The 12,695-nt window shown below is 44.8% G+C and overlaps 2 protein-coding genes across 2 annotated transcripts; both read right to left on the bottom strand.

Annotated features, from left to right (window-relative positions):
- Window positions 1-4,477: 4,477 nt before the first annotated feature.
- On the bottom strand, window positions 4,478-8,166 carry T265_02892 (hypothetical protein; the record flags this gene model as incomplete). The annotated part of the gene is made up of 3 exons (XM_009167245.1): window positions 4,478-4,819; window positions 5,052-5,292; window positions 8,045-8,166. 3 exons carry the CDS (start codon window positions 8,164-8,166, stop codon window positions 4,478-4,480), a joined length of 705 nt encoding a protein of 234 aa, XP_009165509.1.
- A 1,269-nt stretch (window positions 8,167-9,435) lies between these two features.
- On the bottom strand, window positions 9,436-9,639 carry T265_02891 (hypothetical protein; the record flags this gene model as incomplete). Its single annotated transcript, XM_009167244.1, has 1 exon — window positions 9,436-9,639. One exon carries the CDS (start codon window positions 9,637-9,639, stop codon window positions 9,436-9,438), a length of 204 nt encoding a protein of 67 aa, XP_009165508.1.
- Between the last annotated feature and the right edge of the window lie 3,056 nt (window positions 9,640-12,695).

The raw sequence follows: 12,695 nt of genomic DNA, 5'->3' as shown, positions 1-12,695 counted from the left end.
CGTTGGTTGGGTCGTTGTTATAGACGGGGTATCGATTCTGATTGAGCGCGAAAACAATATTGAATATCGTAGAATGAATAGCGCTTTACCTGTCGAAGAATAGACGTGCTTAAGCTGAAACAGAAGGTGAAGGCAATGTTAATACGAAGCGACAATGTGAACACAATGGATAGTCATGACATTCACCTGGGCCGTTGGATTGTGTGTAAAGAGGGATAACTCGGTCACAAGTATTGAACGAATGATTGTAAAATCACCAAGGGGAAATTATAAGCGTGGTCATGTTTTTCGCTGGAGCGTAAGCTGCTGGAGCCTGGCTATATCAGAGATACCAAGGTCATATGTATTTGGAGATGCAGGTGCATCGCAAGGGCATGTGGGTGAGACTTAAGTATGATCGGTATTATCCTCAATGTTATTGAGCAGAGGCGCGTGCAAGTGAAACAGGGTGTATGAACGTCATTGCCTCCACTGGATGAGGTATTCGTGAATTCGTTGACAATGAGCGAGATGGCAGACGATAACCTTCCTTTCCGCCGAGACAACTAACGTGGGCGTAATGTGGACTGCAATTTATAAGTTCGACTTCCTCAACGACTGGTTCATACGGTCAAATCTTTTAAGTAAAACAGGTCCTGAAGGAGCTAGCCAAGTTGGTATAGACAAAACACAGGATGACCGACGTTCAAACTGAAACATTCGTTCATGTGGAGTGGCATTCGTGGAGATGCAGAGAAGGGACTGTACAGAGTGGGGAGCAACTGATAAAACCGACTCCCAGTGACAGATTTGAAGGCCTTCCGTCTGAGCTGGATTGGGTTCCAGAGTGTCCCACTCGACTTACCCGTTTCCCTATGGATTATAAGCAGTTGTTCGGCTAGTGCCAACTCCCCTGTCATGTAGGAATGTGGACAGTTTGTCGGATATGAATGAAGAGCCACGATCCGAATGTACATATGCAGGCATACCAAACAAATATACTAATTCACATAGACATTTAATAACTGTAGATGCACATGTATCTGCGCAATGATTGGAAAATGGAAGACGGGATGACTCGTCAACAATAGTAAAGACATATCGGTTTCGAGTAACAGAAAGCAGAGGCCCTTTAAAATCGACGCCAATTTGTTCGAATGATTAAGTCTCTTTGATGGGCGTATCGGGGGTAGTTTGTGAAACTGCGGCACAGAACCGTACATCTTGTGGTGTTGGAGGGGAAACATTAAGCTTTCGGAAAGAACAAAGTGATGCATGCGAGTAATTTCGGGATGACACAAGGAGTCGTGAATTTCATTTAATTTATTGCCGATCACACTGGCGCGACAAGGTGTCAGCCACCAGACTGACTTTTCCAGGTCTAAATGACATCGTACCTAAAGGCGGAGAGTTCCGTTTTTCATCGCTGGATTTTATCGTTTTTATCTTAATTTTCTGCGACACACTATACGTAGAGGAAACCGAACACTGATCAGTGATAAGCTTGAAGTGCTTCCCGAAGAGGTAATGCCTCCATTTACGGATAGATTCAACGATGGCGTGTGCCTCCTCAGTAGCAGACTGATTCTTTTTGCTCGGTATCAGTGTTCTAGAAAAGGTCACTGGTCGGCCGTTCTGAGTCAGAAATGCAGCAATGGCTATGTCTGAGGCATCCGTCTCTGCAACCAATGTTGCGTTGTAGTCGACTATCACTGTTGTAGTGTTCTCTAACTCCTTTAAATTTTCGAAGGACTGTTTCACACACTCCGATAAGTGGAAAGTCTTATTTCTGACTAGCACACTGATTTTGTTAGAAAGGTATGGTATCCACTGCGAATAATGAGCAAAGATACCAGCAACTCGTTGGGATTTAGCGTCATGTGGGTGAGGGAGTTCACGAATAGGGCTCATTCGTTCAGGATCTGGTTTGATAATTCCTCCAGAGACTTCATATCTGAGAAGCCACATATGTTTGCCTGCTATGATGCTTTTCTTGCAGTTAAGCGTAATGCCCTATTTTTAAGAAAGATTTGAGGTTCTGGCCACGCTCACTTTGAGTGGTGTCATAAATAGTGACGTCGATGTAAGCGTAGGTGCCAATTAAGTTCTCAGACTTGATTATATGGTCAGTAGTACACTGGGAGCACGTTACTCCGTTGGTACTATCGAAAGGAATGCAACGGAACTGAAACAGCACGCTTCGAAAGCCGTATACGGTTTGTCTTTCTCATTGATCGGAACTTGATGGTAAGTACTCAATAAGTCTAAAGTGCTAAAGACAGCATGGCAGGGAATTTCTTCAATCATTTTATCCAGTCGAGGTAACGGATAAGCGTTTAGGTATGTGAATCGATTAATGGTTTGGTTGTATTCCACTATCATGTATCTTTTGTGGTTTGAATTTTTCGCGACCGGTACCTGAGCCCTCCATGGAGAATTCGAGGGTTTGATTATGCCTTCATCCAATAGTTGGTTTGCTTCAGAGCGGATGAGGTGTTCTTCGTCGGGTTTATAATACCGTGATTTCGTGGCGATAGACTTGCAATCGGGTAAGAGGTTAGCAAAAAGAAGAGGTGATTCAACCGTGGCAGCAGTTAGACTGCAGAGGGTGAATGAACCTCGGTTCCCACCGAATATGATTTCAACTTTGTTATGTAGACGAAGGAAGTTGTGGCCTAGCAGCACGTCAGCACATAGATTTGGTAACACCAATAGGTTGATTTTTTCGTAAGCAGTACCCCTGTAATCGGTGGATGCCATGGTAATCACAGAATCGTTAGCATATATCTTCAGCCATGTGTAAGAACTACCAAAGGAGATATAACTGTGCGAACCTCCTGTTTCTGTTTCTGAAGCGATATTCCGTTTACCTTTATGCTGGTTACCGTGCGGAACAAGCAGTTCGAGGATGCAGCAGTTAACGGGAAAGACAAGGCAGAATCCACCATGCAATTGGAGTTATTTTTAACAAGTACGCTGAAAATGATCTATGTTGCCAAATGATTTACAAACTGCATCTCTTGCGGGGTATTTGGATTGTAGATGCCTGGAACAACCTCAAAGGAAATAACATCTGAGAATTGACCGACTAGATAAGGTGTGGAATCGGGGGAGATTGAGTGTGAAGAGGTAATTGTAGATGTCTATAAAGGTGCCGCAGCCGCAGAAAATCATATTGGCTGGTTATGCGAATATGACTGAGCTTGTTTATGGGTTCATTCTAACGACGTAGCCAATTCATGTGCTTCATAGATAGTTCATTTTGAGCCAGAAGCTCTCTCTGATGGTAGCAGACCGAAGTCCAATGATCAGAGCATCGCGTACACGTTTTGGTGGTCAATGGCAGACACGCCTTGTAATCACAATTTCTGGCCAGTGATTTGTGACTCTGAACAAACTGATCAACATCTCAACTAGTGTTTTGTTTGCCAGTTTGTAGAAAATGACGAGCATAAATTATATTCTTAGGACGTACGTACAACTGCTAAAGTGTACAAATAGCGGATTCGTAAATGGGACAGTCGGCGATGTAAACGTATACAGGTGAATCCACAGAATGGATCAGGTTTTCGGGTTTCAGATTGGGTGATCCGACAGTGCCATTTGGAAGGTTCGGAACCAATGATTCCAACGCGTTGTGGCATCTGGAGAATTGGGATCTGTATCGAAACACTTGGGTCGCAGCAACGGTTCCACTGTATTCTTAGACAAGTAAATTGTCATAGACGGACCACGATTCTGACTGAGCGCGAGAAAGAGACTGAATAGCGTAGAATGAGTAGCACTTTACTTGTGTAGGAATAGACGTACATAAGCTGAATACGAGTTGAACGGAGCGTCTCAACTTTGATATCGACCTTCGAAAAGAGGGCAAAAACGCCATGCAGAAACTATCGTGGCATCAGCCTGGTAGTTGCCACACTCAAAGTGCTCTTCGGCATTATTTCTCGCAGGCTGATCGATTATCCACAGACATGTTTGTGACAATCAAACTGGGTTTAGCCGTGGCCGAAGATATATCGACCACATCTTTACCTTGAGACAACTTTTTGAACAGCACCACTTTTTAACGTCCCACGTTGATCGTTTTTCTTTATTCTTGGAACTTTGTTTGGCTGAGCGGTTGGAGGTGTAGATACCTCGTAATACTTGACATAAGCCAGCAGCAGGTCCACCCTCACCCACTTTTTCTTTTCATCCTTGGGCGCTAAATATAAGTAGATAAACTTTGTGATCGAGTTGCAGTGAAACCTGAGTGTCAGCACTGCTGTTACTGTCTCCGATGATGACGGGTCACCTATCCATACTCATTTGGAGTTTTTCCTGTCCCTAACTATGGCGTGAATTTACTGACCGGAAGGTCCGTGGTTCAAACCCGACCTCCGCCTCTCGACTTCCCCTGTCTAGGCTTGGGCAACCTGGCAGTATCTCAGCCCTCGTGCTTCCTTCGGGTGGCATGGCAGCTAGGCACCGAAAGGGCGCTACAGCTGAACAGTTATTATTTATTAACTATGGCTTCCTTTCCTGGCGATCCTTGCCTTGTTCCAGTCACCCCATTTTGTCCAAATTTATGGAGTCCATCCTGGTCAAACAGCTTTTGTGCAGTACTGCTTAGGATCTGGACCGTTTGCCGTTGACTTGTGTTTTTTTCCACATGTCCTAGATTACTATGGTGAGACTGGACTGGTTGGCCCGAATGCTTCAGAGGCTCTCGGTCGACGAAATTATGAGTTTTCTCGTCAAACTTTTTACATATCGTGCACTCTTCTAGGGTCGTCTTGGTTAGGAACTTTCGGATAAATCCGTGCCTACAAGCTCGTCCCGATGGTGCTGTTCGCCGCTAAAGTTCAGCAGAGTCTCGTTTTGTCTCATACCCTTTTCCTACGACTCAATAAAGACTTTATTCCGTGTCTCCTGCTGTATTTTCACATTTGAAAACCATGCTGCCCTCGAAAAGTCTCACTCAGCACCCTATTCCGCGTAACTGACGGTCCTATGCGATTTTTCAGCGCATTCAACCCCTCCTAATACCCACATATTCCCTTCTTTCTCCGTCTAACTTCAAACTACACTATTTGTCGATTTTGGGCACACCATGCATTTCCCTTAGTTTCCCACTCTGCTGGTTGTCTTATGTCAGACCAATTGCGACTTTGGGGCGGGAAGCGCGAATTTACTGACAGGAAGGCCGTGATTCGAACCCGACCTCCGCCTCTCGACTTTCTTTCTTTAGGTTTGGGCAATCTGGTATTATCCCAGTCCTCGTGCTTCCTTTTGGTGGCATGGCAGCTAGGCACCGAAGGGGTGTTGCAGCTGAATGATTAATTGCGAATTCGGCCTCAGACTGTGGACTGATTTCTGTCCCGTGCCTAGGAACTCTCCCATTTGTTTCTAATATACAAAAATCAGGTTGTCTCTACTACTGACTATTGTCATCACGTCTGGGATAACCCCCTATTCCGATCGGTGCTCTTCAATCCTTTTCACACCGACAGGACGGGGTCCTTTTGATTTATCCCATTGCTGCCACCACAGTAATTGTTGTGAACTCATATCCCGTTCCTTTTCTCTAGTCGTTTTGTGCAAATCGCCTCTTCACTTCCGATCATCCATACCGTGTTAACCCCAACTACCGCACGGAGCTTCTGTGGCACATCTTTGGTTCACTCTGTCAACCTATTGTTCGAGTTTCTAAAAATCTTCAGTTACTCAGAACTTGGATTGACGCTTACTTGAATGACTATGTCGTACGTGTGACTACTCGTTTTTCATCTCCATCCGATATAGCCAATAGATGAGCAATATAATTTTCCGTTTGCTTGACTGAGGCGCTGCGTGGGGTGGTAATAGCTGACCAATGACCAAATTACTAACTAGATCACATTCTCCAACTGTTCAAAAAGCAAGCCTCGCAAAGTAGTAATGCTCGGTCGTTGAAATATGTACGGACTATGAAACTAGCGATCTGTGCGTTTGAAAGATTAGTATATGTTGTTTACGGGGCTGAGGGCCAGTTTCTTATGTTGTTGGTGATGCTTTTTGTTGTACCAGACTGCGTCACCCACTTCGAAGTCTGAACCTGGCATACCCTAAAAAGCCTGACTTTCTAGTTTCACCTCATATGACATCCGATGGTTTCTGTCCGCCATATTCTCAGTATTGTCTGAATTTTTGTCCATGAATATTCGGTCCAACAAGTGCGCAAGCCAATTTGCTCACACACTACTGATTCTATATAGGTGTTGACCCCATCTTTGACGATAGCGATAATGCTGGTGCTTTGAGGAATAGTCGTTCTAACAGTCGCTGACAGCGGAAGCTGAAGAGACTGTTTTTGTTAGTGCTACTCAGTTTGGAGATACAAGGACCTCACCGAATTTCAGCATGTGAGGTTTACCACGTCCTTCTTGCTGGGGTTAGCATTCTGTGTTGATGGCTATATCTGTATTTGTATTCTTGATAAACTATCTACCCGGAGATCCTGATTTTGTGCTGTTTGAAAATATATCATATAACAATATCATTTTATCTAGTCCAGTTCCTCAGCTTGCCGGCTGCAATGCACTACCTCCCTGCATCAGGAGAAAACATCCTGTTGTGTGGCTGCCCTGCGATATACGAGAAGGGCTGATGTTTTAAAACTGATCGTCAGCCCTTTAAAGAACACCTTAGGTAGGCTTAACTGCTATGGATGGCGATCTGGAGACTACTTTAAGCTTCCTCTTTGACGGAGCTATGCTTTTCGGTGAGGGGAATGCGAGTTTTGAAGCCAGTTTATGCTTGTGTTTGTGTCCTTTTTGGATGGCCAACCAATGGCCCTTCGAAAGCTTTCATCTTCATTGAACTAGGAGCGGTGATCCTACTGACATTTGTGTCCTCATAGCCTGTACCTGTGGGTAAAGTAGCTCAATGGAACCACACTTCTTTTCTCTCCTGTTATGTGACGTGCTGGCCAGTTTCTAGCGAGGGTCAGTGTTTTATGGTGCATATCTAAGGCTTCACTTCAAATTTGGAAGTAGGCCTCCTTGAAGTTCTACGTCACTGCTGCCCCATCGACTGAAGGTAGTCGAACGATTTGGTCCATTAAATACATTGTTTACATCGGTTAGTGATGGTGATATATAGTGTAGTGCTTTCGGAACGTTCAGTTTCAGTTTTCCCCGGTTTTGCGTCATTTTTCGTCGATGCTCACAGAAAAAATTACTTAGGTCGAAGCGTCAGCTAATGATTTCTGATATCCTGACTCAACCGAAGCTATCATCAAACCAGATAACTAATGCTGCTACGCTTTCGTGCAGCCTGACCTCAATATCTTTCACTCATCCTGCTGGTGTCTTCATTTCTTGTTTGTAATACTTTGTTTCATTTCGCTCCACAATTTCACTATGATAGGTTAGCTCGTTCTATTTGTTTCTGTCATATCCACACGAGTCCACCTTTTGTATAAATCGATACGTGCGTTGGAATATCGGTATCTCATATTTGGCTAGTGTGTCACGTCACTGTGGGACAAAATCCTGTTGACCTTGGTAATATCTTTTCATCTGCTTTTAATTTTAGCTAGCAAGATACGTCCACATGGTAGGAACGAAGACAAGTGCGCGACAGGTAGGGCGCTCCAGCCAGCGATGACTGATCATGATTCTTTGGACCTAAATGGGGACGGCTCGGAAGGCGAACCAGGTCAGCAGTGGACTCAGGTTGGTCGTCCCGTTAACAGCCGAAATAACCAAAGACGTAAAGCGAAACCTTCTAGTCCAAAGGAAGCATGCTATGCAAACGGTGTTCATGAGACTGTTATGCGCCACCGCTCCTTTCGGGGAGGAAAGTGTTTTATTGTTCCCCAATGCAAACCAGACGGTGGTCCTGCTGGAACGGCACGCAACAGGAACCTTGACATCAATGAGGTCACTAACGGGCATGTATCGCAAACGGGGTCAGAGCGGCTGGCTACATCCGTTTCGAAACTAACAATCAGTACTCGAACAGATAGCACTGTTAATTCCACCGTATCTTCCCCTTCACCATCGATCGCTTCCGAGACACAGAATAGCTCGGAATTCACTGACGATAAACCGTCATACAGAGCTCACGGGAGATATCAGCGGAACCGTAAACTTGTCCAACATTCGTCTTTTGATGTTGATGACCAGTCTTCCCGAAATTCAGCACAGTTCCGACAAACATCGCCTTTACCCAACAGTTCCAGTGCTACAAATCTCTGCAACCCGCCTGCTCGGTCTTCCGTTGGACGTATGGTCCGTAGCCCGACTTCGCCTTCTGGGGCGACAGTCACTCAAGTGGCAACCTTTCCCGGCGAACCTTGGAGACACAGTAATCCAGGATGGCGACGTTCCCATCATTCAATGCCTTTTAGTGGTCGAGGTACCGTGCCTTACCACCGACCCAGTGCAAACTATCAACATGCACCAAGGCCATTTTATGGTGCTACACCACGGTATCGTCCACCAGCTCCACCAGTTGCCCTCGAGACGTCTCCGGTGATAGTTTTGAAAGAAGCTGCTCCTGCTCCATAAAGTCGCCTGTCTACGATACGGCTGTGGCTGAGCTACAGTCCACCAACTCTGAAAAGCGGACATCTTGGGCGGCCACAGTGGCTGCTGTTCCCCCCCGGACTGAACACAGAGTCCTTCCACCCCCCGAGGACCCCTCCCGGGCACAGCTATTGAACTTTTTGCTTGCCCAGTGGCAAATGTTCAATCATAAGATTTGATCCTCTGTTGTTTTGTTTTATCCATTCGTCTATCTACTGCTACGTTCTGACCAACAAAGCACACGTTACCTCTTTCACCGGTACCTCGAAGGTGTTGACGCTCGACGTATTACCAAAAATGTTTGGGGTTTCTATTGAATCTGAGCTTTTCAAAGAACAGTTTCTGTCCTAACGATGTGATCTCCCAAACGGCTATGTCACACCACCATGGTATCTGATTCCCAGAGAAATATTCGTTTTTGTAGTTTTTCTGCTGTTTGTTTTCCCTCGTCTTTTGTGTCGTTTGGCTATTGTCTCTTGCTTTACCATCAGTCTTCAGTTCAAGAAAAGCGACAACTCATAGTGTGTATATATTTGGAAGACAATGCAACTGTTTCGGTCATTTTTGCTTTAACCTCTGCAATTCTGACACCTTTTGCTTCTTGTATCGCGTTACCTAGTGCGATTATCTGACCTATGTTTTTGCTCAACCCGCTTGGGACTTAAATTTCCGAACCACTGCTTACCGCACAATCCCTATTTAGCTGCCTCGATCACTCTTCCTGCCTTTACACCGAACTGAACCGCTGTCGCAGTATGTGTATACTTGACCAACACTCTACCCACGGTAGCTTTCTAATACTATCATCATTATTCTCACGATCCTCACACTTCCTGATAAATGTGCTTTTGCAGATTTTTTTTATAAAGCGAGCATCTTGAAGACGCCGTTATTGTGCTGCTCATTTGACCTCCAGTTTGCGGTGGCATGTCGGTAACATTTTGGCTCGAATAATCAGACCAGGTCGTTCGACAATATTTCCCACAGGAAGAATGGGTACTGGTGAATTCATTTGTTGGTGGTGATCATTGGCTACCGCGATCTTTAGATGTGATTTGGTTCTGTTTTCAATTTTGGTACTAAGTTTCGCTATAGTGAGAAGCATAGGTGTTGAACACTGGTGTCATGCTGTCGGTGATGATGTTAAGGTGAGATGTTCACTAACTGTGTGTTGTGGTGCACACCAGCACCTACCTGAATTTGCATATAGATCGAACCGTCAGGAATTGGTTCCTATCCGTGTGGCTCCACATATACCAATTTTTACTATTACAGTAGCCGATCAGCAAAGTAAAGAGTAAAGCGGAACCTACTGGAAACCCACCACTACATGAAAATGCCTTCGGTGACGATCACCGGCTTGGTATATGGTGGGTTCGGTGTGCAGACAATTAGGTGCTGAGCGATTGGTCAGTTAGCCGGCACCATGTGGGAAGACCAGAACCAAGATACGATATATTTCAGATGTGTAATTTGTTAAGCTATTCAACGTATGTTTTTGTGCACAAAACAGTCTGAGGTCCATGAAAAAAGTATTAGGCGTATTGACCAACTGCGTTTACAGGGTGTTAGGAATAGGGTGACGGTGCTATGGACCATGTGAGTATAGTTTTTTTTATTAAAGTGTGAAAATGCTAGAATAACAGCTGAAATGAGTTATTCCAACACTATCCTTCAGCTGTAACACCCTTTTAGCGCATAGCTGCCACGCCACCTGAAGGAAGCACGAGAGCTACCGGGTTTCGAAAGCCTAGACGGGCGCAGTCAGGATGCTGGTGTTCGGTTAGAATCAGTAAGCTTCCAGTCAGTAAATTGGCGCGGGAACTACTGGGTTATCTCGAACTCAACCAGTCATCGACGCCCACCTCACCCAATCTACATGTTCACCTGTGTTAGCTCCAAATTTACTCTCGTGTGTCTTTGTTGAGCCTGTGTATCATTGATATGCTTGATTCGGTCATTCATCTCAAGTCGTGGATAATTAAATCGGGACACTGCTGTCTTATAACTATGTTCGGATCAGACATACCGCCAAATGAGGTCGGTCATCTGGCTTCATGAAAGAAAATTATTTTCTCCGGAATGAACTGCCTGAGCAAATTTTCATCACTTAGCGCTGATTGTGGGAAAATCTGTACGGTCAAATCCGAACTGGTAATTCTGATTTGTGCATGTCAGCACCTTATCGATTCACCAGGCAGTTTGCGTATCTTGTCCTCACAATACGCCTGTGAGCACAAAAAGGTTGTAGTTCTTCATGTGTGTTGCGTCAAGAACAAACTACTGTGAAAAGGTCACCTGCATATGGTGTATCTGCTGCTACTATGTTTGGATGGCGTCCAAGGACAGGACGTTAGGTTGGTATCGAGAATCAGATACCGTTCCGCACACTATTTATATCAACTTAGCAGAAATTTCTTCTTTGCCTTACGAACCCATTGCTTTGGCATGAATCTACCATTGTCGCTTGCAACTGCAGGTGAACCGACGGATGACTCGAATAACGGAGTGATCGGTTCCTCCCAGTCAATTAGTTTGTTGTGTAAGCAGCCGCTGAACGATGACCCAAAACTGCTGTTAGTCCCTGCCTGAGGCTGGTGAATATATGGTCACCCTCGAGGGATAGTAGTGAGGAAATGTCTTTTTTTTCGTGCAGATGGTAAACTGGATCTAATGAGCCTATGTAATCAATGGAGAATTTCGGATAGTTCGCCAGAAGGGCTTGTCTTGAAGGTTCTGTTTCCTTGGGTAACGCTTCTTGTTCAGTGGAATAACAATTACGAAGGCACTTTTATGGCTACTGAACCGAAGCGTGCAAAGTAAATTTTGCCGGTGACTTCAGTATGCTTTACAGCGAACAGAGTGGATTAGTGCATCGCCGTACCAGCATTTCCAAGGTATCCAGACTCGCTTGACCCTTGCTTGTGAGACATCAATTAGGATGATTATTTTAAAAAACCAAAAAAGATAATCGATATTCCGTTTGTGAGGCGAGGTAGTTGAAGTGTCAGTTGCGTACTTTCCTGTCATGGCGAAAATTTTGCCGTAGATCCTAAGAGGCTGCCTGTTCCAATGCCACGTATTCTTATATGCGGTATTTCGAAATATGAACACTTCTCTCAGTACAAAGAACAATGGCATCCTCTGATGAAGCAAGGAGGATCCGCTGTGCCATTTCGGTTATTAATTCGGGCTGCAAAATTTTTGACAGAGTAACAGAATTGGATTCATCAGTAGAAAGAGCTCACTGAGATTCTACAGATAAGCTCAGACTGGAAACATCCTTCAGACGGTAAGGCTTTAAGTTACTTTTGATGTGGTGTAGGAGGTTTGCTCGCGGAGTTACTAAGTTGTAATGAGGAGAGTTGCGCATTATCAATAGTGGTCTGAATACCGAGTCGAGTTCATGTTTATTTGGCTGTCACCGCCTCGTTGAGGCGTGAGTTCGAAGTAGCCTACTTTTTCGTGTACTCAAATTCAGTAATTAGATCATGCAGGCATAGCAGCTGGATGTTTCTTGTGTCTCGTTGCTTAACCAGTATGTTTTCGTTTGCGGCACCCAGCTTCAATTTTTTACCGTTTGACAAATAGTCGCCAAGCCCGACGACGATATCACACCTTTTTTAACGTGAAGAAACTTGACTTCGTTGCTTGGCCGCAATATTTTTGGCAAGGAATTGGTCTGATAATTTTATAAGTTCTGCTGTACTGGTGCGTGTTGGGATGTGATTCTTGACTTGGTCGTATAAAGCTTCACACTGAACCTGCATCCGTATCATCGGTTTTTTCCATATTCATGTCCGAGCTGACTGACTTCGATAGTGTCAGACAATGGAAACCTGTACACAATTACGTTGGCAGATTTGATTCGAAAGGAAAGCGAGTCGGTAGTCTAAGCCCATATGATGGAGTAATCAGAAGAAATGACAAACTTGAATCAGGCTTATCCATTGATGAATGGTTTCCACATGATTTAGCACAGTCCATGACTGGTTTGCAGCTGGCGGCTTCTCAGTAATACAGTGTTGGCGTTTTGTCAATGGGCTGGAAGTAGTTAGATAAGCCGTTCAGGAGGGTTTGGTAAACAAACGGTGGGTTTATAGCTGGGCGTTGTTTCGCCTTTGACGCGAAAACTTCGTCAGGCTGCGTTTGGGGACGGGG

This window comes from Opisthorchis viverrini (genome assembly GCF_000715545.1).
Source record: "Opisthorchis viverrini unplaced genomic scaffold opera_v5_40, whole genome shotgun sequence".
Lineage (NCBI taxonomy): Eukaryota > Metazoa > Platyhelminthes > Trematoda > Opisthorchiida > Opisthorchiidae > Opisthorchis > Opisthorchis viverrini.
The sequence above is the reverse complement of the archived record's forward strand: the minus strand, read 5'-3'. Positions and strand labels throughout refer to the sequence as shown.